Genomic DNA, 25,726 nt, shown 5'->3' on the forward strand with positions numbered 1-25,726 from the left:
ATCCGAAATATCTCCTAATAAATCCAGAATTATTAAGAATCGGCATATCCTTATTTACAGAATTCACTAGTTATAACAGAAAAACTGACCTTAAATGCCAGTGACCTTTAATGACCTTCAACATCCTATCTTGACACAAAACACCTTAAGTAAGACACACTGGTAATTTTGAGTAAAGTTACCCAGCCTATCAAAAAGCATAAGGCACAATCTGCACAGTCTTGTACAAATTTCTAGTTACCCGTCTGTAACTAAGGTACAAATGAGTTAATCTGAGGTGAGGGTACTGCCACTTTAGTTAATACACAGCCTGACATGAAAACGGTTCTTTAGAGCTCATTTTCTTTTCCCATGGTGGAGCTAACAGTTTTTCTTCTCCATTCCTTCACAGCCAGTGAGAGAGAAAAGAACAATATAAAATATTCGCAGTATGTCACAGGATACCAGCTGCTCAGAGCCTATTTTTAATCTGAGAAGTAGTTTCCTAAAAAGATGGCTCTTTTATCACACTCAATGGTCCAAAAGAGACAACCTAAAGTCAACAACAGAGGCATAACAACCTGTGTTACACATCAACTAAGAACCTGAGACTCATCCATGGCTCCCAATAAACTACCATGAAGCATCCCCGAAACACTTCCATTGATAATGACTTACAAAGGAAACAGCTTCTTAAGTACACATGTAAGGTTAGCAAGCACCAGGATCTCATAAGATCTAAAACAATGAATGCCAGGAACTGCAATTACAGACAACTTTATATCTTTCATGAAATAACACACATTCCTCCACCAAAGTACTGAGACACAACCAGCTACAGAAATGCAAGTTAAACCAATCACTAATGTATGAAAGACCTTAAGAATTAGTTATAAAAGTGAAATCAACAAAAGTAGTCTTTTAATTTTGTTCTCAGAACATTATTTAATCTGCTTAAAGAAATGAGAAGTAACAGTATCATACATTTTATACATGGGCTGTGGGAATGGGGGCATGGAGAAAGGACAGGGGAGAACAAAACTTTAGGGAGCAGAAATTACAGAAAAGTGCAACCCGACATATTGCTCTATAAATAAATGAATAAATAAATGCCAGGTAAGTAGGTTTAAACCTTGGCTTAGAGCTACACTGTGAGAACTTGAAAAATCAATCAATCAAGCCTTTTAATCTCCTAGAAATGCAACGGGCAAATAATTTGTGATAGTCTCTTAATTCATTCGAAAGTAAGAACTGATCATCAACGTCAAATAATTCCCAACATTCTTATTCATGAACCCAGGGATCCCCTCACAACGCTATAAAGCTGTACTGTGAAAGGACTAGGAAATGCAATACAGCACAGGATCTATTCTCTTCCTGTGTGCTACCACTCTTGGTTCCTCAAAGCTGTAGAATGCACTTGAACAATTTGAAATATTTATCGAACTTTTGTAAGCTATGCAATGATAATTCTCTGACTCCATCGCACAGGGAGTATACTTTATCCTCAACCATAGACAACAGCAACAGATGTGAAGATAAGGTTCAGAAACCTACGGTCACACAACAAATCAAAATCAGATCTGAGCCTTTATTTCAACTGTAAACTGCAACTAACAAGTTTTGCAACCACACCAAACCTTGACATTCTAATCCAAGCTTACCCTAAATCTATTAACCTACCACAGGTTGTAAGAGACAGAAATAAACAAAACTAGTCAGCCACTAGTCCTTGATCAAGTTACCTCAGGATTTCTGACAAACACACCCTTAATGATTTTGCAGGACCAGGTCCCCTTTTTCCTTGCCCAGTTTCCTTTTCAAAGTTCAAGATCTCTCTCAGAATCAGCCACTGACACCAAGACTCCTGAATATTTCTTCCTCTCCTACTTCTCAAGCCAAAATGTATCATCCTTGGGACTTTGCTTTTAGGAACCCTTGCAAAGAGGTCAAGATATTTTAGAGATGCTAGTCATACTGGATACTCAAGTTGAGATCCCTCAACTGAACCTTTCTCAGCACTCTCTCAAAGTCAGGCTTGCAAGCCTCCTACCTGTTTCAGATACGTATTCGTGACTTTGTTTATCAAGGACACATACAGACATAAAGAGTTTGGGTCAGCTGGACATAAGGTGGGGTCTAGAACTACTGAAGATGCCCCAGGCATTCCACCAGGCCTCCAGTGACTGCTCTGGTAAGTGATGGTCTGTCTCCAATAAGTGAGGTAGATGCCTCAGCTGCCAGGCTTGGGTGACATCTTGCACATCTGGCTGCTTATCAAATACTCCATGTGTGGACATGACAGATTAAAGCTTCGAGAGAGTGGATTAAATAATATCAGTATTCTGATCAACTGAATGTGGTGGATGAAGTCTTGAGGCCCATGAGGCCTGGTCTTGACAATGATTTGCTGTATGAATCTGCAAAAGGTATTTGCACTGCACTGTGGTGTATTACCCATTAAACTAAACAGAGTGCATTCTGAGATTCAACTGAAGATAAATGTGATTAAGTTAATCAGTAGCACCTACCACTTTGTCCATTTCTCCACATTAGATAGCCCCTACAAAGACAGTGGTTATTCATTTATTTAAGACAATGATAATTAACTTCTACAAACCAAAATACATGTGCTGTATGTAACACTCTGCTGAGTTAGTTGAAAGCTTTAGGAGGCTCCCATTAGAGAGGTGCCACCTATTTCTACACAGTTCAGGAAGTTCATGGGTTGGTGCAAATACTTAACACACATAGGTAAGATATCCAAAGCATCACATCATCTTTTTACATTTGCAGGAAGACAAATGTCATGAAAAATTGGTAATTTCAAGCAGTATTATTCAAGGACTTATAAGACAAACCAAGAAACATTGCCTTAGGTGCTTGACTGTTATGTCCTGAACCTGTACTTTCCAAACAACTAATTTAATTTACTTCAAAATTAGAAACAGTTATATCCTGGTATGAGATTATATTTGTGAAATTTAGGTGAAGTAATCTGATTTTTTTTTTTTTTTATTTTTTTGTCACAGTAACATGGCAAAAATTATCCTTAGCTGCAGTGTCTATAAAGTGTGAAAACACAGCAAAAAACCCCTAAAAAAAAAACCCCAACCCTTCAAAATGCAGCAGTACTATTCATTCCAAACAACCTCATTTAGGACTCTACATATGTTTGCTCCATTTAAATCAGTTACAGAGAATCTAGTCCAAACTCTGAAATTTGTATTGAGCACGTAAGATCATGTATTTAACAGCTCCGTACTGAAATCCATGTCTTTTATGTCATACTTCAAAATGACTTTCAGAATCACAGAAGTGAAGGTTCCACCAAAGTACCTCAATCTTTCCAAGAAAAATTAACCAACTTTCTCTGCTGAAGCAAAAATAAAGAGACCAGGAAATTCTGAAGCTTACCTGTAACATACCAACTATTTCCACTTTATTAAAAAAGATGAAAGAATGAAGTGTTGATAGCATATTTTCCTCAAAAACTGAGGGAGTGGGTAGGACCATATCTTGAATATACTGTACTCTGTATGTCTGATGTATTTTTTGCTTCAGCTCTGGATCAGATATAGGAATCACCTCTTTAAATTTTGCCGTTTTAGTCAGAAATTCCCTGTGTTTCCGTGACTGTGATAAAGACGGATCATATTCTAGGCATCCAATTACGTCCATTATACATTCCTCAGAAAACATGACTTCAAAAAGTGCAGTTCTGTTCAAAAGGAAAATTCCCTTGATAATTTCATATAAGTGGTGTAGTCCTTCAACGTTCTCCAAGTCTTCGCACACATGAAAAATTTCTAAGAGCTTCTTAATATAGCCCTCATTTTCCAGTGCCAGTGCGAGTTTTTCACGACGTAATGGTGAAGGCAGTGAAGATGCCACAAGTTCTGCAATTTCTTCTAGTCGACTTAATTCACAAGATGGCAATTCTAGACCTGGTGATGACATATCATCAAAACGTTCTTCCTCAGATTCATCGACAAGGTCCTGAGTAATATCGACAGAAGGGTCTTTGCCTTGAACCTACAAAATAAGATGTGTTCAAAAAAATGAAGCTTAATGTTTACTACTACTCAAATGTTTGCTTGTTGGGTTTTTTTTTAAATAACATTTCAAATGTGACATGCTTTTTCTTTGTATGGCCAAAATAGAAGTGCAAATATAAGTTTGACATCGAGTTCAGCTGTTTTGGAAAATACAACATAATGCAAAGATTTCTTCAAAAAGAAAGCTTTACAAAATTATTCCTACATTAGATATTTAATTCTATTTATTTTCAATAAAAAGGAGGAAGAATAAAGAAAAAAGCTACATTTTCTGAATACTTCAAATAAAAAAGTAAATTAATAATTACTAGTACGAACAACTTTTTAATAGACTACTGAATTAAACTATTTATTTCCAGCCTTTATTCTCTGCAGATAGATTTTCAAATGCAAACCAGTATCACATTATTTCAGTCAAAGTTTTAAACATTTAACTATAGGCTATTTAACTGCTCTTGATGCTTTTCAAATCTTCTATCTCAAACAGAGGAGAGAGGCCAGTCATTAATTTAATTGTTGTTTTCAGTTCTGGAGAGCTGCAAATCAAAATCCGTTACCATGCATTTTCTAAATACTCAACAGAGGCACAGAATCCTCTCTTAAGAAGAGAAAACCCCAAACTAACATTAACAAGGGAGTAGTGGAAATCTGGAACTGGAGAAAAACAAGGCACAGGACCTGGAAAGATCTCTCTGGAGATACAATGAGGAAACTGCATGAAGTACATACTAGTGACTGAAAAAAACAGAGACAGATGCTTGGGCACCAGAGTGTTTCAGCTTTAATGATATCTTAATTGTAGTATTTGCTTAAGAGTCTGATGTGTTAAATCCAGAAAGGCCCTGCTGTGTAGAATGGCAGAAGGTACAGTTCTTTTCAAACTTGAAAATCAGCAAAAAACATCTGGGAGAAATAATTCTTCAAGGGTAACAGCAAGCCTGTACTTAGACTAAAATCCAGAATGCTGTTAAAACCCACATTCTGCTTATACATCAGCAACCACTTCCAGTATAAGCAGTATCAAAGTTTTCCTTTTATAAGAAGCTTTAATGACTGATGAAGCTTAAGATCTTTAAACTACACTAGACACAAATACAATAGCATGGCCTCAAAACAGGATGTGAAGACACTAGTTTCTTACAAAAATATTAGATCTTTATACGAGACTGAGGAAGCTAGGCTTCTTATCTGGGTGTTTCCCAAAAACACAATTTCCCCTTTCCCCCATTCTGTTTCTGTCCCCAACTTTTGGTCCTTTGACTGCTAAGGTTCCTGGAAACTTATTTACATAAGTTTCTGTATTTATTTATATAAGTGGTAAACTGTTGAAAAGACTCATTCCTAAAAAAGGAATGATCTATACACATGCAGAAACCAGATTTTTTTTGCTTTCTTTCTGAAATCAGTAAGAACAAACTCCAAAAGACAGAGTGGAGAGAGCTAGATGTCTGTTAAGAACAGAGAGTGCATAGAGAAAGAATTGGACAAACTCAGAGAAATCTCACCTAATGTAGCATAGAAATTAAGAAGAGTTGTAATGCTTGGAACGTAAGAAAAAATCCAAGCAAGAACTGACAAATTGAACAAACATCAGCAAATATATTGACTAAACTCTTTTGGGTATTGGTCAATAGTCAATACCTGACCAAATGTTACCCAGAAACAATACTGATTCGGTGACTATAAAGTCTTTCAGTCGCAGTGGTAAAACATACTAAGTTAATTAGCACATATTAAAATATATACAAGCTACATATAAATTGTTTCATTTCTTTAAACTCTAAGAATTATAGCTTTGAGGTGATAAAACTGGGATAGAGCTATCTCCTACTTCCACTGTCAGATCAATTTTTCATATCCTGACAGTCAACAGAAGCATACTGTCACATTCACATGGAAAAAGGTACTGTTCAGAAACTCTATATTCCCCTCACCTGAAACAGAAGAATGAGATAAGAGAAAAAGAAGAATGAGAAAAGTAGAAAAAGAAATGTGAATATGATATAGCTAAATCCATGAGAAAGACATTAAAAAAATACACTAAGAGCTCACATACATTCTTCTCCCTACAATAAAACTTTGGACAGGTAACCTTTTCCCTTTTGGCCAACCTGGAAAAAGTTAATTATGAAATTACTTGTTCTGAAACTTTTTAAGCACTCATTTTGAGCTAAACTTCCTTGGGCAATAATAGAGCTAAAAAGTTAGGTTAAGCAAAAAGACCTGAAAATGCTCTAAAAAAACCCCCCGTAGTTTATATCCAACTTTTTGGAAGAAGGAAAAAGTTTTTGAACTCAAAAAGTTTTGGGGAGGTGGCTAAGACAATAGTTTTTACTTTCTATCTACTACGTTCAGATTCATCTCTTAGAACAGTCTAAAAATTTTGAACACAAATATTAAGATGATTTAGGCGTCTCAATTGTACATTTATCAAACTTACCTGACATATTTTTTCCCATATTTCATCACATCCTGCTTTTTCTTGAAAGCTAAGTGCCAAATCATAATTTTCAGCTTCAGACCACACAATCAAGGTATCCTTTAAAGAGAGAAAGAGTATTTTCAGGTAATGTATTTCAGATTTTACAAACCTGGATAGTGTTTAAAGAGTAAAATTTTAAAATAAAACCAGCTTGACACCTAATTATGACAGGACAGTATCACAATACAAATGTAACCATCACAGTTTGTAAGATATTTATATGTTCTGAGATTCTTAGGATTAAACACATTTCAGCATAAATCAGAATAAGGAAGTTCCAGAAAGATGCTGAAAGTTTTACTTCCTAATTCACATGACCATAGTACTATAAATCTCAAAAAGGTTGATCTAGAGTATGGACTTCTACCCCAATGCATCCTCTCATAAAATATGACAACAAAAGCAACAAAGGGTTTGTTTGGTTGGTTGGGGTTTTTTTTTAAATCTCTTTCAATTGGACCACATAGAACTGCACATCTTTTGTAGGATCAAAGTTACAATAATTTTTTTCATTTTTTTATGGTCCCCAGAAGACACTGTGCTAATGCACTGAACAGCTTAAAAAGCAACCCCAAGATGTCTACAAACTTTAAACAAGAACAGAAAGTTGCATACGCACACAGTTAACTGCCCAAGAGTTTGCATACCTGGTACACTGAACCACACACACCACTTTTACTCATTCCAAATTACAACTCTGAAAGGAGGTTTTGCCCTAAATTTCTAGAAGTTAGTTGAAACTGTGCTTAGCTATGTTTACTACCCAGAAAGTGATGTTCTCATCCACCTACTAGAATAGTTAAAGAGTCTTCCAGAGGCCTCATATTACATGCAAAAAAACCCCACAGCAATATCGCACACTGGTAAGGTATTTGTCGCAGTAGTTTATAGACAGTTGGCTAAATAACTGTTAGAACTTAAAAACAAGACAATACCAAAAAAAACATGAAAGAGAAAATATCTGCATTATTTACATATTTAATAAAGTTTTATTTTAAAAGTCTTTTCCTAGAACAGTTATCTGAAATACAGTCACATAAATTATACATAGCCCCATGAAACTGCATTATTTCAGTTAAGTGCTGAAACATGCATTTACTCATTAGGATAAGAGACATGAGAATTTTTCTACTTGTATTTCAATAAGAACCATTAAATAGAGTATTTTTGTTTCATTAAATATAGATTTTGCTTACAGTGATTATTCCTGAAGTAATTAATTTTAAATATTTACAAAAGCACTATAAGTTGCCTGACAATTATAAAATTTAAGACAGTTTCTTAATTAGACTTCATTTATTTCAAACATTAAAATGAACACAGAGGATAAAGAGAAATCTTACACTTAGATTTTGATATGAACTTACCAGAAAACTCCTTAAACTAAACCATAATCTAAATAGCATGATCAGGTACCTCTTTTAGGATTCAGTCAAGCAATAAAACACAATGGATTTGCCATTACCAGAGCAGTTATACTGCTTCAGAGGCACTAATGGCTTTATCTTGCAAATGGCAAATAGTTTTACCTTTTCATTTTCCAAAGGGTTGAGGAAGAGGTGGTACACAGAAGAAAGGGATTTAGGAAGACCACCTCCAAAATACAAAAGGAAGAAGAAAGTCACAATTAATGGTTTATTCTCTACAAGAAAGGTCACGGTGCTAACATTCTGGTAATAACAGATTGATAGCACCAAGTACTGCTTACTCCTATAGAGTAAGAAAAGTAACAGTTTACAAAGATTTAGGAAGGGAAGGTCCAAAGAAAAGATTTTTTTTTTCCCCTCATCTTTTAAAAGCAGCATGTACCTTACTGCAGTATTCATTGTATGTATCAGGTTCAAAACCTAATACGTTAATCTCTGCAATTAGTATCTATACTGCAGTAATTGGCAAGGCCACTGTCTCATCAGCTTCCCACTACTGTGAGTAGTGCTTATTTCATTTTTCAAGAAATCCCCTAACACTAAACCTTAAGTAGATCCCAACAGAATTTGCAACATTCTTCTCTAATTACATTTCCGTTTAAGTGAAAGTGGTTGGATTTCTAAGCAAGCCATTTCCAAAAGAAGATCCAAACATATTTTCTTCTCTATAAAGCACATGACTAACAAATAGGGAAATTACTAAAAGAACACAAATAAGGACAATGTTATTTACACTAACTGTGGTAAATTGAATAAACAAAAGCTCTAAGTATCTGAACAAAATCCAGCACTGAATCAAGACAGGTGTCTGTCCTTTTCCTCTGGGAGAGGAGGGATGGAGGGAGGAAGGCAGGCACAGGAAAAAATGAAAGGGAATATACAAAGGTAAAGCTGCTTTTAGTCACAGATGTACAGAAGTGTATTTGGCCATAGTATAGCAATTATTCTTGTTAAACAAGATCATCTGCTATCATACATGGAAGTTCAGACAGTATTTTTTCACCTCTACACATTCTGATTATTTTTTTTAATTGTTTCTTCTTCGGAAAGCAAAACAAAAAACTGCTGCAAGAAATTATCTGAGCAGCAGAACAATAATCTTCAAGTTTGGTTCATTAATATTAGAAAAGTATTTTGCAATTGTCAACATTACAATTTCAAACAATTAGTTATCTGCTGTCTTATCGCACAAGGATTTTATATTATAAATGAATACTACCACCTCAACAGAAATCTATCAATTGGATCTTCAGTGAGAGTGTATTTGGTTGTACGTCCTTTCTTGCCTCAAAAGGTTTTTAAAAAGAGGACATGAAACAAAGTGAGAAAAGCACTTCACTCGGTTGCATAATAGACAGTTCAGTCAAAGTTTAAATTCACTGCTAAATGCAGTTATTAATGTAATTCCATTTTCTTAATCCTACAAAGCTTATAATCATCCCAAAGAAGAGCAGTATGAGACTTACACATGCAGGGAGAAGTGACTGAATGAAATTCTAGATGTAGTTAAAGACAAAAAAAATGAATAAAAATCTAGTTTCTGCTTGTTTTATTTAAAGGAGTCTTTCTATGTGTTTAATCTGAAATTTCCTCGGTGCAGTTTAAATCCACTAACTACTTTGGATCTCTCAGCTATGGAATAGGACTATCTGTTGATTCCAAATGCCAAACATTAGTTCTTGCAATTCCACAAAACAACTGAAATTTCTTAAGACTAGCTCCTCCATTCCAAGAGAAAATAGAGGCATGAATAAATATGTTTAGTAATAGTAGCTAATGGTTAGAGAGGTAAAGAAATACGTCTTGCACAGAAGCCTTCTATGAGCATAAAATCTTCAATCTTAATACGATTCATAAAAGCAGTTCTGGCTCAGTTTGATCAAACCCATCCCTTTTTTTGCATTACATGCAAAATGTTAGCCTCTAGACAAGGAACTGGATGGGATATCTAAAACAAACACCTAAAATTTGTTCTTATCTAGCTTGCCGTTAAACACAATTAAAATGTGAAACTGCAGTATTAAATCATAGTTACACTGTGTGAACTGAGTCACAAATATGGGCAAATATTTTATCATTGAAGGTTTTTATACTGAGTGCTCTGCAAGAATCCTTGCATTCTAGCTCCTCAATTTTTTAAGCTGCATTAGAGTTCTTAGCAAGATCTTTTTAAAATAGGAGGATAATCAGGAAACTACTTATGTAGAGTTCATGATCTTATTCCGAGTTTGAAAATCATTTGCTGCTTTGCAGAAAAATATTTTGACAACAGTGCCAGTTGGAGGTGTCATCACCATTTTAGCATATACAACATTTACTGTCTCCTTAAGACTATTTATATAAATTTGTCTTCTTTCATATTATTGTTCATTCTCATCAAGAGGTATTTATCACTTCTACCAATGGAAGTTAACTTTTTACACTCTTATCCTTATAAAGATAGAGCAAAAGTTCTTCAGGATACAGTTGGGCATTTTTCTGCTGCTTGTCTCATAGTTGGCTGCATCAAGCCCACATGGAGCAGGTTCTGGTTAGTTAGAGGTTTTCAAGGAAGCAGTACTGTGTGCTACAGCTTTATTTGAGGCTTCATCCCTATGAAGTTAACTTTCAAAAATACGACTGCAATAGTTTAAGCCAGGAAGCAGTGACAATTGTACTTAGATGGACAGGGCTTAGTTTCAACCATATTTCTCCTCACTTCTTGAAATTATTTCCAGAAGGCTTACTTTCCTTAATAGAAGAGTTGTTGAATTCAGATTATCAGTCTCAGTTCTTGCGATAACACTCACCAGAAGTCACACTTTTATTAGATATTAAATCAGTTTTATTTAACTATTAGCAAGCTAATTTAGCAGGTGTGTCGTACAGCATTCATACAATCTCCAAAGCAAGCCCTGGGATTTCATAATGAAGAATTTCAGAGCAACTAGTACTCAGGATTTGATTCTGCTGTAAAATTGATTTAAGATTTCTTTCCTAATGTATTAAAATTAAGAAAACTGTTATTGTTTGACAATGTACTCTCACTGGTGTTCACATCCAGGGAGAATACTAGTGTTCTCTGTAGCTCCAAAATATTCTCTTGGCATCCCTATGAGATTTAGGCTACTCTCAAGAAGCAGCAATCCCCCAAATCAGATGGGTCTTTCATATATTCCTGCTTTCTGTCTTAAACAGCATATTACTCTCTTCCTAGCAGCCCTCAAACAATGTAGGTCTACAACACTTTCCTGTCCTCCCCTGGAAGTTCAACAAAGGGAGGTTGTCTCTCGCCCTTGGACTGCCTGACTGCTAGTCTTCCTTACCTAAGCCCTTACATTGTTTACAGCTACAGACACTTCCCTGGACATGCCAAGCCACCTTTCAGGATTTTGCTGGTTATTTATTTACAGTCAAAAGTACAATTTCATAAGCAGTTTTCTGCTTATGAAATAAACTACTGGCATTACTCAACTTTTCTAAGTTAAATATATAGTTACCATGGCAGGTTGCAGCAGAATCTTCAGGTTAAAAAATCCTGCTCTGGTAGTAATGTAATATAAAGATTCAATTCTGCATTTGGTTTTGTACATTTGTTTACCTAGAACCTGGATATCTGGATGTGCTAACAAGTTATCCTGAAAACTGGAATAACATATCAAAGGCACACTCAGTCTGTTGGCAGAATGTATTCTGTGCTATTAATTTCTATGAAAGCTCAGCAATCATATGTGACTTTTTAGTTAGCGATTTCATAGCTGCATTCCCATGAATCACAGGGAATAAAATCAGTTTATTAGTTCTATAACAGAATCTCTACTCACTGGCCTAGCAGTCATACTCAGTGACAGCAGAAAATTTCACATTTACATATTTTATATTTCACAGGAAAGTATGTGTGAAGATAAAGGAACATATGATCATTTTAAATGGATGAACCAACTCATCCAAAACCAACAGCAGTTGCTCCCCTTGTTTCTCCACTCACCCCACAAAACCACATGCTTTTCCTTACTATCTTAGCTACAGAAGGCACAGATTTTATTGAAATAGTTTCACTGTTGGCTCACTTGCCCTGACAGCAAACGCAGGAAGTTCATCTTCTCTGAGCATTCAATCTCTTCAAAATTTAGCTTTGTTATTAATAAGTCTGCTCTCCATCACTTGGGGACAGCCACTTTCAAGCTACGTAGCTAACAGATGGTACTCTGGATGAATAAGCTTTGTATTCTTGTGAGGAACTGAAAAAGGGACTGCAAAAACAGAGGACACAAGACACTGAAGCTTCTAGTGCAGAGGCAAGACTTTGTAGCTGGAAGCTGGAAGCAACTCAAGTCTTCCTTATTTCAGGCACAAAAAGGGATGCAATACATACTTCATCATTGAGTTACAGGATGTACATGGATGTATCTAAAATAAAATTGAAGATGTAAGCCTGTACTGTTCTATTGCTAAAGTGTGTTGAAAAGTACATATCCCAGTCCACACCCTTATCAGCTTTCTCCCTAGACAAATACTACATACATAGAGTTTATTTCTCCTTCAAGGTTGCATAGGAACACATGTGATGTCCTAAAATACTAGTTCAATTATTCATTTTCTGAATAAGGATCATGAGTTTAAGAACAGCACCTCTGCCACTAGCAATCTAGAACTGCATCACTTTAATGCTTTTTAAAAAAACAACATAAAAAATGAAGCATGGATTGAACTGTATAAACTGACTTCACCAAGACATAACAATCAAAATATCTTCTACTTTTACTAGTACATTAAGAAAACTATCAACAACAGAGAGGAAGACTAAGTATTCTATGTGTGGTCCAGCAATCCATAGTATAATTAAATTCCACTTACTAAACAATATTTGCTTTTAAGCTGTGTGCAACTTACCCACGATTAAATCCAGCATATTCCATGCCAAAGTTATAGGACCATTATTGTAACATTTAAAAATAATAATACCAACAAAACTTAACATATACCTATAAACAACAACACAAGTCAGGAAGTTGTACTGATGCACATTCTGCTTTTTCAGAAGAAATCTTCTGCCTACAAGTAGTACCTTAATAAAAGAAATATTAATCCTTTTTCTGAGCCACAGAACATTAGTTTCTCAAGTTGTTCTCTTTCTAGCTTATTTTACAGTTCTAGTTTAAGTAAGGATGAGTTTGCCAGGGAGTACATGATCCTGTGCATCCAAAAACTTCCACTGGTAGCAATTCTATGTTACAGAATCAGATACACAGACATATCTTCCTTTTTGAATGCACAGCAGAAAATGAATCTTCATTGTGACAGAAAGACTAATCTAATTTATCTCACTAATGAAAAAGATAGTTAAAAGACTGCCTATGTGTTTCATGCTTTAAGTAATTATTTCAAACCTCTAGATGGCAGGTACCAGGGACTAGACTGTGCAAGCTGAAGTATCTCAGGACCACGTTGATGTATGAAAAATGAGTCCCCAAGCAGATCTCAAGATCTGCCGAGCATTCTTCCTCTCCAAAGGGAAAAGCAGACAGTTTTATCTACCACCAATTAGATCAACATCTATGTGCATACTGAGACCTGACTAATCCACAATAAAGAGCAGTCATTGCTTTCAATCCTAAACCCCAAGAAATCTAAAGCAGATAATTGGATAAAATTTTACTTAAAGCTCAGGTTCACAGGATGATTTGTGTTTGTGGTGTTTGGGTTTGTTTGTTTGTTTACACACCAAGAGAACAGAGGCAGCAAGGCAAACTTGTACTCAGGTCTTCACACTGTTATTTTGACAAATAACGATCGAAGTTGTGATAGCCATCATTAAAACATACATATATATATACATATATATATATATATACACTCTGAGATTGCATAATTTGTGAGATCAACAATTAATGAGACAATCTGTTTCACACTGGCTCTAGTAGTGCAGCATAGGTAGAAGGTTCTTTCACTACTGGAAGAACTTCACTGTTTATCACAAAGGTATCTATACCTTGAAGAACCCAAAGCAAGTGGTATAGCAAGATCCCCAATGAGCTTATCATGCATCTCTCCTTCTTCCAATCACAAATTATATTAGTTGGTCCAATAAGAGATTGTTTCTTCTTAAAAGTCCCATGTCAGCCTAGACAAAAGCCAGAACTCTGTCCACTTCCATATCCAAAGTGCCCACAAGCCATGTGTCATTTGTCACAGTAAAAACAGACGTACTGCTATGTGCTCCTTTAAAATGGAATAGAGGTTCACCCTCAAAAAAAAAAAAATTGAGATAAAAGGCCGGTAAGACCGTAACACTGAAAAGTTACTTTGAAGTTTTGAGCCTTAAGCTTCTAGATTTTTCTTGAAATTTTATGAGTGCAACCGTAGGCAAACTCAAAAGTAAGTCTTCTATCTCAGGGCACGATTTCACTAGTAGCTGAGGTGACCTAAGCAGCATTCTGCAGTCAAAAAGGAAAGATCTCACTCACTCTTCCATCCCACAGTTCCACTAATGGATCTTGTGTGAGGTGGCTTGAAAATTCTGCTAATGCAGAGAATTACCAGTTTTTGAAGAGGGATTTGGAGTACCAAGTTGATTTCCTTGTGATTTAGTGAGTTTAAGGAGTCCAGAGTACTATGAGTAGACCTGGAAAGAACCAACTCTTCCTTCCAGGTGTTAAACTCCAAGCTTAGTTCATACAGACTCTGGTTTCAGCTCTGAACTTGCCTTTTACTAATGGAAAGGATAAGAAGGCCTCACCTGAAAGATAATGTGCTATGAAGTAGGATTAATACACACACCAAGACAGATTTGGTATTTCTAAGGTTCAGAGTGGAGCCCAACATTCAATCTACATTAGAGACTACTTTGCTTAAATAATGTGAACAATGCACCTGTAAATATTAATTTCTGTCTATGCAGCATTTCAAAGCTTTAAGAACAATACTTTTCCTTCTCCAGCACAGGAAATGTACAGCACTGTTCTAACAGGACAGATTGATGTTTAATATTTTTATTTCTCTAGTCATGTTTTCACAATCACCAGTATTGGATTTGTGCAGTGCTACAATACATGTCTGACCCAAGTAGTAATGAACACAGATATGAAATGCTGTTGCACTGACAGGCATGTGTGGTGGTGTGCACTGATCTTACAATTTTATGTCTACTTTAAGTAGGCTTCATGTTTGATCTGGCATAAACCCTATTGATACAAAGCTCACCCCTCAATGCTCTTTGAAATGGATTTGAACCAGCAAAGCAAGTTTACACTAGATCAGCACTTTATGCTACAGAGCTGTGAAATATTCAGTGTCATTTTAGGAGTCCTAAACCTTGAGTTACTGTATCATAGAACTATGAACTACAGAACTATGAACTATGAACTATAGAACTATGATACAGTAGTTAGTCAGGATTACAACTAAGAGTTAGTTTGCTTAGCATTTGTGCTGGTCTTGTCCTTTCTTACTCCCTGCAATTGATTCTCCACCCCACACTGGCCTTATCGGTTGTTCAGTACAGACTGTTTATGTGGTGAATAATGAATTATATCAAGGGGTAGATACAGATTAAATTTTCCAAGAGAGGATATTTTTAACCCAGACTGGTTCTCTCCATTCAGTTCAACATACAATCCTACAAACAGCTGCAGCTGCACGACCACTGGGACTGCCTGTGAGCAAAACTACAGTGTGTCTATGCTTATAATAAAGTATTAAAACTGAAGACTGTTTTAATACATTAACTGCACCTGACAGGATTTTAGCAAGTCTGAGCAGACAAGATAAGCAACAAAATACAATCTGGTTCAGCATTTCTAAACCACTAAGGGCAATCCTCTGCATCCATGAGATAAGAACAGCAAACAAAGGGCAAGACCTACAGTTCACTCATCTTAGTAGCATTCTTTAGGGGCTCACAATGTATGGCTTAAATAATTGAAATAAGGTGCCAACTAGAGGTGAGAAGGTGATTTTATGTATACAAAATGGTATGAAGTAGTAGTAACCCATATCCATCTTCCAAGTAAAAAGCAAACAAAGGTAAAAATGTAAATAGCTTTAAAGCCTTCTAGTCTTCTCTTAAATAAAATACATTGAAAGATGTAGTATCTGAAATACAAAGAAGAAAAAGGCCAGATGATACTATGTTTCAGATACTATAATCCTCAGGAACCTTAGCTATTTTGTGATTTTCACAACTATGCTTTGACAGTCTTTCCCAAAGCATTTTTTGCTGCAAAAAAGCGCAAGTCTTATAGATAACTTCACAAAAAAATGCCAAGAAATAAGACATGAATCATGAAATGCACAAAAATGTTGAGAACTAGTTCGTCTCCTATTTTTGGTACAAGAACATACAACGTAATTTGCAACAGAGGCAAAAAAATAGCTGCATTGTTGAGGTTAGAAAACCTGCCTTTAAATTAAAGGAAAAAAATGTATGTTTACCTGTTGCTTCTGGTATGCAGTGTTCGGGTTAATTTTGGACTCCAAAAGAAGAGAGCCTAGGAAAAAAAAAAAAAAAGTTCTACTTATTTACATAGGTACTAGAATTTCAATCTCAACATGAATTTTCTGATCAACCTTTCCTCAAGTAGATATTAACACTTTTCTTCCCAACAATAAGCCTATTAAACCCATATTCTAGAGCTTTGTATTTCATTTTTCCCTCAAAGATATTATTCAGATAGTACAGAACATTCAAGAATGTTTTGAGGACTAGATTTTAAACTTTTTTATTATTCTGAGTAATGACTTTTCCATGGAAAATGTTTTAGAGATTATAAAGTTTGCAAAACATCAGCACACAAAAAGCAACACAAAGATATTGCATAGATTACTTATGGTTGCATTGTACGAAATTTGTTCTTTAAGTCTAGTTAAAACACATATTCGTTCACTGGGAAGCAGATCTAGAAACTAATGTTTAGACCAGCAACCACTGTGACTGCCAATACCAAAAATTTCAGACATAACAAACTTAGGAACAACGGTTTCACAGCAGCTTACACTGATTTAAGACACAGAACAGCATTTCCATTCTCGTGTCTGTGTTTTCTTGCCCTTCCTTTTGCATAAGCACGAGTGTTAAAACATGCCACATTTAATGGTTTGGAGGGTTGATCTTTGTGAAAACGACTCTTAAAACTGCTTTCATTTTTGCCCCAATCACTTCCCTCATCCACCTTGCTGCTCAGCTGCACAAATGCCAGTACATGAAGGACTCTTTACAGCCATGAGTTAAATTTACCTATCTGCAGAGCTTCCCTCAGAACATATTAAGTACTGATCAATTAATTTACACAGTCAGTCCTGTAATTAAAACATAAAGCTGCAAGCATCCCTTTAAACAGGCACTTCTCCATTCTGCTTAAATTTATTCTTTAAGAAAAGTCCAAGCTTTCTTTAAGAAATGTCTCAATTTCTCAGTTTCATAGCTATAGTTCTAAGGAAGTCTTATATTAATATTACTAGAATATTTGCAAAATATCCTCACAAAATCTATGTGAAAGAAAAGTTAAAATGCTTCAACCACCTCAAATATGAAAGCTAAGAACATGAAGACAGGACAAGAAAAGAAATTACTTGGATTTGAAAAATATTCTTGGAATTGAAAATTGTACTTCTGAATCTCACAGTAGAATCAACAATGACTAGCTAGTTTTCACTGTCTGAAGAACATACCAATTATAAAATCCACTGCAAAAAATATGCTAAACGTTTGCTTATTAAGTATCACCTTCCTCAATTTCACAGGTTACATTTACAAAAAAAAAAAACAAAAAACCAAACAACCCTATACTCTTTTCTTGAAGAGCTGGTACTAACAAAAGATCATAGAATGGTTTGGGTTGGAAGGGACTTTTAAAGGTCATCTAGTCCAAACCCTCTGCAGTGAGCAGGGACACCTTCAACTAGATCAGGTTGCTCAGAGCTCTGTCCAGCCTGACCTTGAATGTTTCCAGGGATGGGGCTTCTACCACCTCTCTGGGCAACCTGTGCCAGTGTTTCACCACCCTCATCGTAAAAAATGTCTTCCTTATATCTAGTCTGAATCTCCCCTCTTTTACTCTAAAACCATTACCCCTTGTTCTATCACAACAGGCCCGGTTAAAATGTCTGTCCCCATCTTTCTTACGAGGCCCCCTTTAAGTACTGAAAAGTCGCAATAATGTCTCCCCGGAGCCTTCTCTTCTCCAGGCTGAACAACCCCAACTCTCTCAGCCTGTCCTCATAGGAGAGGTGTTCCAGCCCTTGGATCATCCTCGTGGCCCTTCTCTGGACTTGTTCTAACTGGTCCACATCTTTCTTGTGCTGGGGGCTCCAGAACTGGACACAGTACTCCAGGTGGGGTCTTACAAGAGTGGAGTAGAGGGGCAGAATCACCTCCCTCGATCTGCTGGACACACTTCTCTTGATGCAGCCCAGGACACGGTTATTGGCCTTCAGGGCTGCAAGTGCACATTGCCGGCTCATGTTGAGCTTCTTGTCTACTAGGATCCTCAAGTCATTCTCCTCAGGGCTGTTCTCAATCCCTTAATCCCCCAGTCTGTGTTGATACTGGGGTTGCCCCAACTCAGATACACAGGATCTAACACTTGGCCTTGTTGAGCCTCATGAGGTTCACCTGGGCCCACTTCTCAAGCTTGTCCAGGTCCCTCAGGATGGCAGCCCAGTCCTGAGGCATGTCAACTACACCAGTCAGCTTGGCACTTGGTGTTGTCTGCAAGCTTGCTGAGGGTGCACTCAGTCCCACTGTCTATGTCACTGATGAAGGTGTTAGATTGGGGTAGGCAAGGGAAGAGAGACTGAAGAACCAGATCACAGAACTTCACTTGCTGGAAGAGTGGTGCATCAATGAAGAACTACACAAATACCAGAACAGTTCACTGTCTGATAAGAAAAGTTATTACTTAATGAATTTAGAAGCTTTAGCAAAGATTTTGATATTTAATAGCTTACTACGTATGTGATAATCAGATACAATTAATATTTTCTTTTTTTAATTAAAGTAACTTACCTGTGATGGCTGCTTCTTCCTAATTTCTAAATCTGTTGTTCAGTCTGTACAAGAAGCAGCCTTCACTAATGAAGCTGGCTTGAGAAGCTACTGCACTGTCTAAACTGCTCTTGCAGTAAGAGCTGTTTACAACTAAGATACAATCCAACACAACAAAACTGAACTAAATCACCCTTGAGGGAAAACAAGACACAACAAAAAAGTAATCTCCCCCCAAAACCACATATACTGTTCTTTTTTTTAAGATTTTTTCCAGTTTTCTCACCCACATCAGCTCCATTAACAAAGCAGCTTATTTAAGTGCAACAACCGAACCAAAGGAAAAAAATAAAAATCACAGAGTAAGAGAAGAAAAACATCCAAAATGAGCTTTACTAACAAATCCAACACACTGTGGTACCTTGGCCATAGTCTCAAGCTTTGAATTTTGAGTTTGCCTAGTGAACACTAAAACCAGCATTCCCTTTTCTGTTACAACCATCAGTGACAGTCAGTATTTCACTTCAATCTTACTTTCAGTTTCAAAGCCTCAGCTTCAACCACATGAAATTTTAGAATACTATTTTGTGCTACTAACTTGGCTGACTAACTTCTAGAAAGTCATTACTGTCCAGAAATATTTAATGGCAGCAAATATTAATTAGCATCTTCTAAGAATTAAAAGCAACTGGCCATTTCAACAATATATTTAAAATGCTGAACACAGATCTACAGACATGGAAATTAGCAGAATATCATACACAACCAGAACACCATGTTTGACAAAATACTATTAAAAAAATAATAATCTTGAAGACAACTGTATGCAGACATTTCATCTTCCAGGCTAGAAGCAGACACTAAAGAATGACCTCTTTACTAGACTTACCACAAAAGAGCATTTCTTCTTCTCTACTAAACCTGATGCTTGCAGGAAAGACAAATCAAGCCTTATAAGGCTTGACTTGCTTCTTGTGACCACATGATTCAACTTACTCCTCATCATGCCAGACAATAACTAGAAAAAGGTGAATTTGGAGATAGAAACATATTGAAGTGTAAACTGTGCTCCATAACTTGTAACTGCCCCAAGTCCATCCTTCTGAAGAATCTGATGCTCCATTTTGGCAACCTATTCCCCAAAAAGAGTTCAACAACCCAAAAATCAGTGACTATTCTACTAGTTAGTTCAGTGAGTTGATTTTCATACATCAGGCCCCTTCCCAGCATGAGGCAGTCTTCAGTCGCTGTTACTTTTTTCTGGGAATCAGGCAACAGTAACAGGTGTCATAACACAAATACTTGCTTTGGAAAAAGGTTACAGAAACTTTACATACTGCAAATAAAGCTCTTCTCCATTCACAGTCAACATTCGTATTGATTCCTAAATAGCGTTTGAGATGGTTACTCTTGCATTTGTCAAAAGTAATTACTTTCTATGTAGGTATTTTTCTCTTGGTATTATCCTAGAATGTTAAGACTGTCCAGTTTACTTTATAAAAATACATCCCCCCCAAAAAAAAATCATCTTTATTGAACCAATGACTTTATTCAAAGTTAGGTAAGACCTGAAAACTCACCTTAATATAAGCTATGCTTTTAATAAACCCCCTCTCCCCCAAATCATGCAGATGTAGTTATTTTCTAAATTATAGTCTTGAATGAATTTGTAGAGGTAATGGCAAAACATCGGTGCCAGAAAATAACATCTGAAACCACCTATAAACCACCCGTTGACCTGCAGAACTCTGTTATTTACCACTGTAGTGCAATATAGCGCAGCTGGGTTTGTTTGTTAGTACAGTAACACTGTTCTGCGCTGTGGAAGAAATGTGCGTATAGGGAAAGGCGTGCTCAGAAGAGATTACATACAGATACACAATGCTGTTTTCAAAGATATTTAGAGAACATCAAATATCCCAATCCAGTAGTCCTAAACAATAAATCTGCAGAGTTGTTTACATATATGCATATGGAGGAGACCTGCCGATATGGAATATTGCTCCTCTCCCATCAAACTGTTACGTGGATCCTCTCTCAGCAGGTACAGTGTCACTCACTACCCCTCACCGGTACAAACATGTTTGTGTTTAAATGAAAAGGTAAATTCAAGAGCTGTTTTTTGTAGGATGCACACAGAGGTCTAAGTTCTGTAATCAGTTCTGCTGCTTCTGAATCACAGAAATAAATCCACAGAAACTTGGGAAACAGCTCAAAAAGAGGTTTCAGAATGCACTCTGTATTTGCAAGACACTGCTCCTCGGTCTAATGCATTTCTGAAGGGTCACACACAAACATTAAGTACGGGGAGAAAAGAAACAAACAAAAATCTCCCCCATCCCCCCTGTTTTTTTCATTTTAACCTAAGTGAAGCACATAACCACTAAATTTTTAGTGTTGCTTTCCTAAAAATAGGAAAGGTAAAGCAAACTTTTAGCCAAATTTTAGCTAAGCCTTCTGCCAGTATTATGGGGCTACTGACACCTAGTCTAAAGAAACAGTGGGGATGTGGATGTCTACTGACAGAAGTCATTAACAAAGAGAATTCAGAAGTGGCAAACTACAACTTCTGAATAAAAGTGACTGGATAGCTCCTAAGAGATAGCTGGCAAATATGGCCTCCAATGGGGGAGTTCTGGCTTGTCAAAATGTTTAGTTACAGGACTAGCAAGATTTAATTAAAAGTTTAAACCTTCAAATTAACCCAAGTTAGTTGAACAGAAGGGTTCATTTCACCTGGGCCTAGAACAAAACCAAAGGCGATCTGAAACCATGCAGCGAAAATCCAGAAGCACACAGAAATTCTAAGAACGAGGCAGGCCACAGCAGCCCAAAACACCATGTCAGAAACAGGTAAGAAATCAAAGGCTTTTGGTTATACACAGAAACTCATGTGGAAGCTGAGCATCTGTAAGAAAAGAGTTCACAATCGCTCTACTGCAACTCAAGTAGAACACACTGCAACTAGGAATCACACAGAAAAACTCTGCAGGGTTTCAAGTAAAAAAGTTAACAGGTGTTTAAGTGTAAAAAAGAAATATAATTCCCTATTTCAAATCATAATGTATCTGAAAGCAGTTTATGGTATTTCTCTACTATAATAGATCACTCCAAATTGCCTGCAATGACTCTCCAAGTTTAGTGCCTGGGAGCATTAATGACATCTCAGATAGCAACACAAATCACTCATCTGCTTTAAATGCTTTTCTTTTGAGATGGTGTTAAAAAAACACTCCTATAGATAAAAAAAATGCACTCTTATTCAGTTCTTATTGCTCCAGTTCCAGATGACAGCTTACCTTGGACTTGGCATACTGATTGTAGCTCCCTTATCTGAACACCTGACCCTGCCATAAAATTGCAACCACTTGTAAAGCAGCCGTGGAGCTGTACACCAAGCCACAGCTGCACAATCAAAAGACTGAACTATCTGCTAGCCCACATGGCCAGCCAAATGAACTCGGCTGCTCTGCTGGTAATTCTGCTGTTGCTTTCTGCATAGCCCATCTGGCCGTTTAACAGGAGTGGGAATTTCCCAGACACAGCAGGAACTACTGCTGACATCCCCCACGGCCTCCCCCACTCAGGAAACGGAGCCCTCATCTTCAGGCAGATCCCAAGGTTTTCAGCCAGCTTCCTGGAGTAAGCCAGCAAGAACACGCCAGCGTGCACAGGATGAGTCTCAGCTCAAACGCTAGGAAAAGCTGGGTTAGAACAGGAGGAAGGAAGAAGTTTCATTGTGGAAAGAGGAGGAGCTGACAAAGAAAGACAATACAAGAACGTAAGGGAAACATGGAGGCAAACGGTGTACAGGTCAGGTTCCTAGTACTTGTATGCTTTTGATAACTAGGAAAAAAAAAAAAATCACAGTCAACTACTTCCTTTGGTTAAAAAAGCATGTGAGGGAACACACAGATTGTAGGTACCTAAAACACAAGTCGGGCATTACCTTTTTCCAAACCATTTGCTCACATGTAAAAATTACTATATTTGCCTTCAAAATCAGCCCACAAACAACTGACATGGGGAGTAAACAAAACATAAACTAAATTTTATGAGGTGTTTACACAAGCAAGTTAGAAAAACTAGCCTATTAATAGAGTGCACATTTACCCAGGACTGATACTACCTACTAAATTAAGAACCAAAGCTCTGTATATTATTCAATACTCCTGAAGTACACATAAGCTGTTTGAAAGAAGTCTAATGTCTGTATCCTATTAAATATACTTCTATGCATTCAGTGTAATGGAAGGTCCCTTCCAACCCCTAACATTCTGTGATTCTGTGTAATTAGTAAGTTTGAGCCAGTTCTACTATGATTAGAGGATCTTAGCTATGTAACACCAAGTAATGACTTCATCTTTGTTATGGGATCATTTATACCAATTCATACTTTTCTTCTGACAGATGTTCATTTACAACAAATAAACTGGCAACAACGGTCCAATTCAGGTTCTTAAGCACACATGTGCCTGAAAGTCAATAAAGGGATCTTAGTCTGAATGGGCTATTTCTTCATGAGCAGCTTATGAACTGCAGTTCTTTTACTTTCTTTTTTAAAACAAATTAAAAAATAATCAGGAAATTGTTTGGTGTATAGAAGACCTGAGTTTTTAAATGTGAGCACATCAGCCATGCAGACAGCAAGGACTATTATCTACAACAAAATTTACTGTAAAGATTAGCCTAAAAATTTAGTTATGACCTTTTTTTACCTCCCTCCCTCATGCTGAAATTAAACTAAGTCTATTTCCATTTTGAATGTTTCCTCATACACAATGAAGCTGGCTGAACTACAAATGCAACTTCTTCAGTGTCAAATAAAATAAAGTATCAGTTGATCAACTTTTAAAAGTATAATCAAGAAACTACAAAACCCTGAGATTCATGCTTATCAGAAGCTCAATTATCAAAACCTCGCTCAGATGAAGGTTTGATTCTTCCATATCAGTTTATGATCTTTGCTGTAGAGATTATTGTACAGTTTGTCAGAACTTTCTCAGAGTAAGAATTAATGATTTTCAAGTTGCTTTTCATCTTAGTTCCTACAATGAAAAAGCCAAATAAAGAAAATTACAAGGTCTGTTGACAGTCACGAGCTACAACTAGATCTACAAGTCACTACATACAGTAGCTATATATCTAATGAAGTAGTAAGTCATGCAGACAGACTTTACTAGCAAAATGGTATACACTAGATATTGCAAAATATTTTAAAATCCACTCTGATCATAGCAGTCATGAACTCACTTAACCAATAATCAAGATTAGCCCAAACATGTAAGCTACAGGGGTTGATACTCCTACTCAACCTATACTATTGTCATATGTTGTCAGAAAATGTGAAGGAAGTTGATAATGCATTGTTTTAAATTTATTTACAGGAAGACCTAGAACTGCTGAAGGACTGAGAACTATCATTCGATTAAAAAAAAGCATCTTTGAAAATGCTCTTCTGTCCATTGTATTGTCTTTACTACTACAGCAACTGTACTTTGATAACTGTTGATAGCTTTTAGAATGTCTTGCATAATTCTTGCTATTAAAGAAAGGGGGGGAGGGAAGAGGATGGGAAAAAAAAAAAAAAAGAGGGGGTTAGCTATCCAATAACCTTTTAAAAATTTACACTAAACAACATGATCTAAGTTTTGAATAACTCCTTTCATGAGGAGATTGTTTCCAGAAACATCTAAGGAAGGATACATCACAATTATCAGTTTTGAAACTGGAGTACATTGGCCATGCAGTCATAGATCACTAGATGTCCAAAACCACACAAGATTTGCAACAAGACCAAGATTTGCAACAAGACCATAGTTTGTAACGCAACGCTGTGTATTCACCATAAACCAAGTGCCTACTACGCTCGCACTCAATGGCAACCTTCCACTTCTTTCACTTGGCCTAACACGAATGAACTATGGTTAGTCCCCACTTGCTTTTAGGAATCACATTCCAATTATGCAGCAAAACATTAAGGCAACAGACACAAAGCTAAGCCCAGTTACTTTTCTGGGTAGGATGAGGAAAGGTTGTACCTTCAGACATACACACTTACCGTCACTCTCTGCCCTGACTAGCAGGGACATGCCCTTCAGCCTCTCCACGTAGCATGAGGACACATGTCCTGTGCCTCGATCATCCCACTGGCGGTCCTCATTTAGCGTGTAAACCTTCACCCTCCGCCGGGTGTCAGTCATCCTGAAAAAACCGGGTCTCCCGCCCCCCCGACCACCCCACGGCCACCACTCTGGCCTGCAGCTGCTGGAGGAGCAGGAGGCTGGTCGGGGGCTAGGCCCCCCAAGGAGGGGAGCGGGGAAGAAGGTAGCAGCCCCACACGGGCACGCCAAGCAAGCTCTTCTTACTCCTCTTCAGTGCTCCAACGGGATCCTCATTATCGAGGGTAACAGAGGATTGGGGGGAGCAGGGGAAGAAGGGGAAGAAGAAAAGAGGTGAAGACGTGAAAGGGGAGCTGCTCCAGGCACAGTCTGGCACCGCACAAAAGGCGCGTAACCCTCCGACGCAGGGGAAGCCGCAGAGAGGAGAGAGGCGCTTTGCAGGGTGAAGGGCAGGCAGGAGGGTGAAGGTGGGGCGGTGAAGAAGGGATCCTGGAGAAGAAGTGGATCCACGGGAGTGGACGCAGCGGTGGACAGCAGAGGCGGCAAGGGGCAGCCGGCCCGGGGTGACAGGAGCAGGCGAGCCTGGAGGCCAGGGCCCTGGCGAGGGAAGCAGGCGGGAGGGAGGCTGGCGAGGCCGGGGTGAAGCAGGCGGCGGAAGGCAGGCGGCAGAGGGGCCGCTCGCCCCGGCCTGGAGC

The 25,726-nt window shown here is 37.4% G+C and overlaps 1 protein-coding gene across 1 annotated transcript in view; it reads right to left on the reverse strand.

The window, feature by feature from the left end:
• PPP4R3A (protein phosphatase 4 regulatory subunit 3A) overlaps positions 1-25,112 on the reverse strand; it is a 41,655-nt gene extending 16,543 nt beyond the window's left edge. The window contains exons 1-4 of the mRNA XM_010176326.1: positions 24,971-25,112; positions 16,359-16,414; positions 6,478-6,576; positions 3,397-4,014 (exon numbers count right to left, since the gene is read on the reverse strand). Coding sequence (XP_010174628.1) covers positions 3,397-4,014; positions 6,478-6,576; positions 16,359-16,414; positions 24,971-25,112 — 915 coding nt within the window. The remainder of the gene's footprint in view (positions 1-3,396; positions 4,015-6,477; positions 6,577-16,358; positions 16,415-24,970) is intronic.
• Between the last annotated feature and the right edge of the window lie 614 nt (positions 25,113-25,726).

This window comes from Antrostomus carolinensis, unplaced genomic scaffold (assembly GCF_000700745.2).
Source record: "Antrostomus carolinensis isolate BGI_N321 unplaced genomic scaffold, ASM70074v2 scaffold21019, whole genome shotgun sequence".
NCBI lineage: Eukaryota > Metazoa > Chordata > Aves > Caprimulgiformes > Caprimulgidae > Antrostomus > Antrostomus carolinensis.